This window comes from Gopherus flavomarginatus, chromosome 6 (assembly GCF_025201925.1).
Source record: "Gopherus flavomarginatus isolate rGopFla2 chromosome 6, rGopFla2.mat.asm, whole genome shotgun sequence".
In the NCBI taxonomy this organism is placed as follows: domain Eukaryota; kingdom Metazoa; phylum Chordata; order Testudines; family Testudinidae; genus Gopherus; species Gopherus flavomarginatus.
In genome coordinates, this window is record NC_066622.1 from 23,837,291 (window position 1) to 23,839,918 (window position 2,628).

A 2,628-nucleotide genomic window follows, 5' to 3' on the forward strand; every position below is an offset into this window, starting at 1 on the left:
TTTATGATGAGTTTTCTGTGAATATGGTTTTTTAAAACAGTGTGAATTTAGTGCAAGTGAACACTGCACCCTGAAGGACTGACATTCTCTAGTTATCTACAAGGTAGGTACTGTGTTAGCACAAGTTTCTATTCGGCCTTACCAACATGCCATAACCTTAACAAGAACAGTCCATTTCTAGGGGTGAAAGAGGATTGCAGGCTCCATGACATCTCAGTTCTTGGTGGCTATGTTAAGAGTATTAATATAGCTATCACTTGTGATGTTGAACATCTGTCTACTACAGTGGTTCCACCAACTCATTTCACACGGGTCACCAAAAAGCTTGCACTAGCCCCAACTTGCAACCTAGAAATGAAAGGCTGTCTCACCCATAAGCAATCCCCTGGGCCATCCAGTCCCCCAATACTAACATACTTAGTCTGTTTGGTAATCCAGGAAGACTTACCCTTGCAGTATTTATTTCTGAAAAACTGAGATCCATTTATTCTAGGTTTACTAAAATTATAGCCAGTTTGAACAGCTTGCCTCTATACCTTTATCTGTGAAATAGTGTTCCAAGTAATGCAGAAGTGTGTAACAATTGTGTCATGAACTCAATGAAGCTGTTTATTCGTACTGCTTATATTGGATCCCATTTTACTGAACAAGAGTCCACAAGTGAGATCTTCCAAACAGCTTGCTGGTAACATTTCTGCGCAGGTGTGGAGTGAGTTGCTAGCATTTCAGCTGTTCTCTTCCATTGATTTTTATGGACTTCAGCTGCCCATCTTCCTCAACTTCGGTTCTTTCTTGTCCATTCTCAATGATTTTTCTGGTCGTGATTCTTCTACCATTGACCACTTCAGTAGAAGTTGAGACTGATCTGAAATTGTTTGACCCACTAGTGTCTCCTCCAAAGGACCTGCAGGAGAATGTAGTGTGCTCACCAGGCCTGACTGAATCAAATGACATAAATGAATCCATAAGATCAGGAAATACATCAAAGCCGGCAAAGCTAGCTCCTCTTCCATGAGTTCTGTTTCTGTTTTCACCCACATTTCCATCAAATGGAATGTCCCAGAAATCATGTGCAAAGGGATCCATTCCTGCAAAAAATTCCCTGAAAATCTCTTCTGGGTTACGGAATATGTATTCCGAATCAAATGGGCTGTGGAAGTGGCCTCCAGTTGCACCTCTGCCTCCTCTCTGCCGACTTTCCTTTCCAGATCTGTCATAGATGGAACGTTTTTGGGGATCGGATAAAACCTCGTATGCCTCAGCTATAGCTTTGAATTTCTTCTCTGCCTCCTCCTTGTTGTTAGGATTCTTATCAGGGTGCCATTTTAATGCAAGTTTACGGTAGGACTTTTTAATGTCATCTTGTGAGGCTTTTTGGTGAAGTCCTAAAACTTCGTAATAATTCACCATCCCAAATGCAAGGTGGATGGATTTTGAAATGCTTTCTTTTCTCTCTGCTCAGTGACCTGAAGTCTGAGCCGTTCAGGATCCAGGGAATCCTGTTTCCTTTGGGCACTCCAAATTTGCTCCTTATGATCTGCTGGTTTTGCTCAGTTCATCTTTTTATTTGCTAGTGCTTCGCACCACAGGGAAAGAAACACATTGTTTAAATTTACCCTTTGATTTTAAGACAGTTGAGTGGTGGGATTGTGACATCAGAGGTAATTCAGCCAATCATTGTACAGTGGATTTTAGTTTGTTCGTTTGGGGTTTTTTTTTAATATACTGAAGTGATATTGGTGAAAATCCTATATATACTGTCCAGGGTTTATCTTTTTGTTTTCCATGCTGCTGTAGCCATGTTGGTCCCAGGTTATTCGAGACACATGGTAGGTGAGGTAATATCTTTTATTGGACCACCTTCTGTTTATCTCACATTTTAAAAATGTATATTTCACATCTATGATGATGTAAGTGTGAAATACAGCTCTCTGATGACAGTAAGGCATTATATACGGCTCTGTCTTATTGTACTCTATGGATTTTGAGGTAGTTAAGAAATATGCACTAGAGACCATGATTCTCCTCTCACACAGGTCGTTCCATGGATGCTAATAGAGTTCAGAGAATAGGGGAACTAGGAGCCAGGACTCTTGAATTCTATTTTTGCCACTCACTTGCTGTATCACAAGTCCCATCTTCTCTCTCTGTCTCATTTTCCCTATCTGTATATTTGTAACGTGCTTTGAGATGCTTAGGTGAAAGGTACCACAGAAGTGAACATTGTTATGATAGAAACAAAAATTTGGATGATGTGAATGCGCTTTTAATGTGTGTTGGCTTTATACTCTCTTCCTGGCACAAACAGATGGCGGAAATCCAGTATGCATAGGGAAGTAGACCTAAAGGGAAAACTGCATCGTCCATTAGAAAGCAGCCCTATGGGGAAGCTAAGAAGGTTTTAGAGCTAATCAACCCAGACCGGACAGAAGAGGCCTTTGGCTGGAAGAATTTCCACTTCATTGCCAACAAGGGTTCACTTCTCTTGTGGGGCAATGCTATGGAGCTACTTGTAATGTAATATCTAAATCCAGCTCTAAAAGTCACCATTAGTCAGTGCAATGAAGTTCTGGAGATTGGAGCTCAAGGAAATGAAGGGCAATATTAAAGTCAAAGGAGTTTCATGTA

General features: G+C 40.8%; 1 protein-coding gene across 1 annotated transcript; it reads right to left on the bottom strand.

The window, feature by feature from the left end:
• Positions 1–717: 717 nt before the first annotated feature.
• On the bottom strand, positions 718–1,410 carry DNAJB8 (DnaJ heat shock protein family (Hsp40) member B8). Its single transcript, XM_050958539.1, has one exon. The coding sequence runs from the start codon at positions 1,408–1,410 to the stop codon at positions 718–720; it is 693 nt and encodes a 230-aa protein (XP_050814496.1).
• Between the last annotated feature and the right edge of the window lie 1,218 nt (positions 1,411–2,628).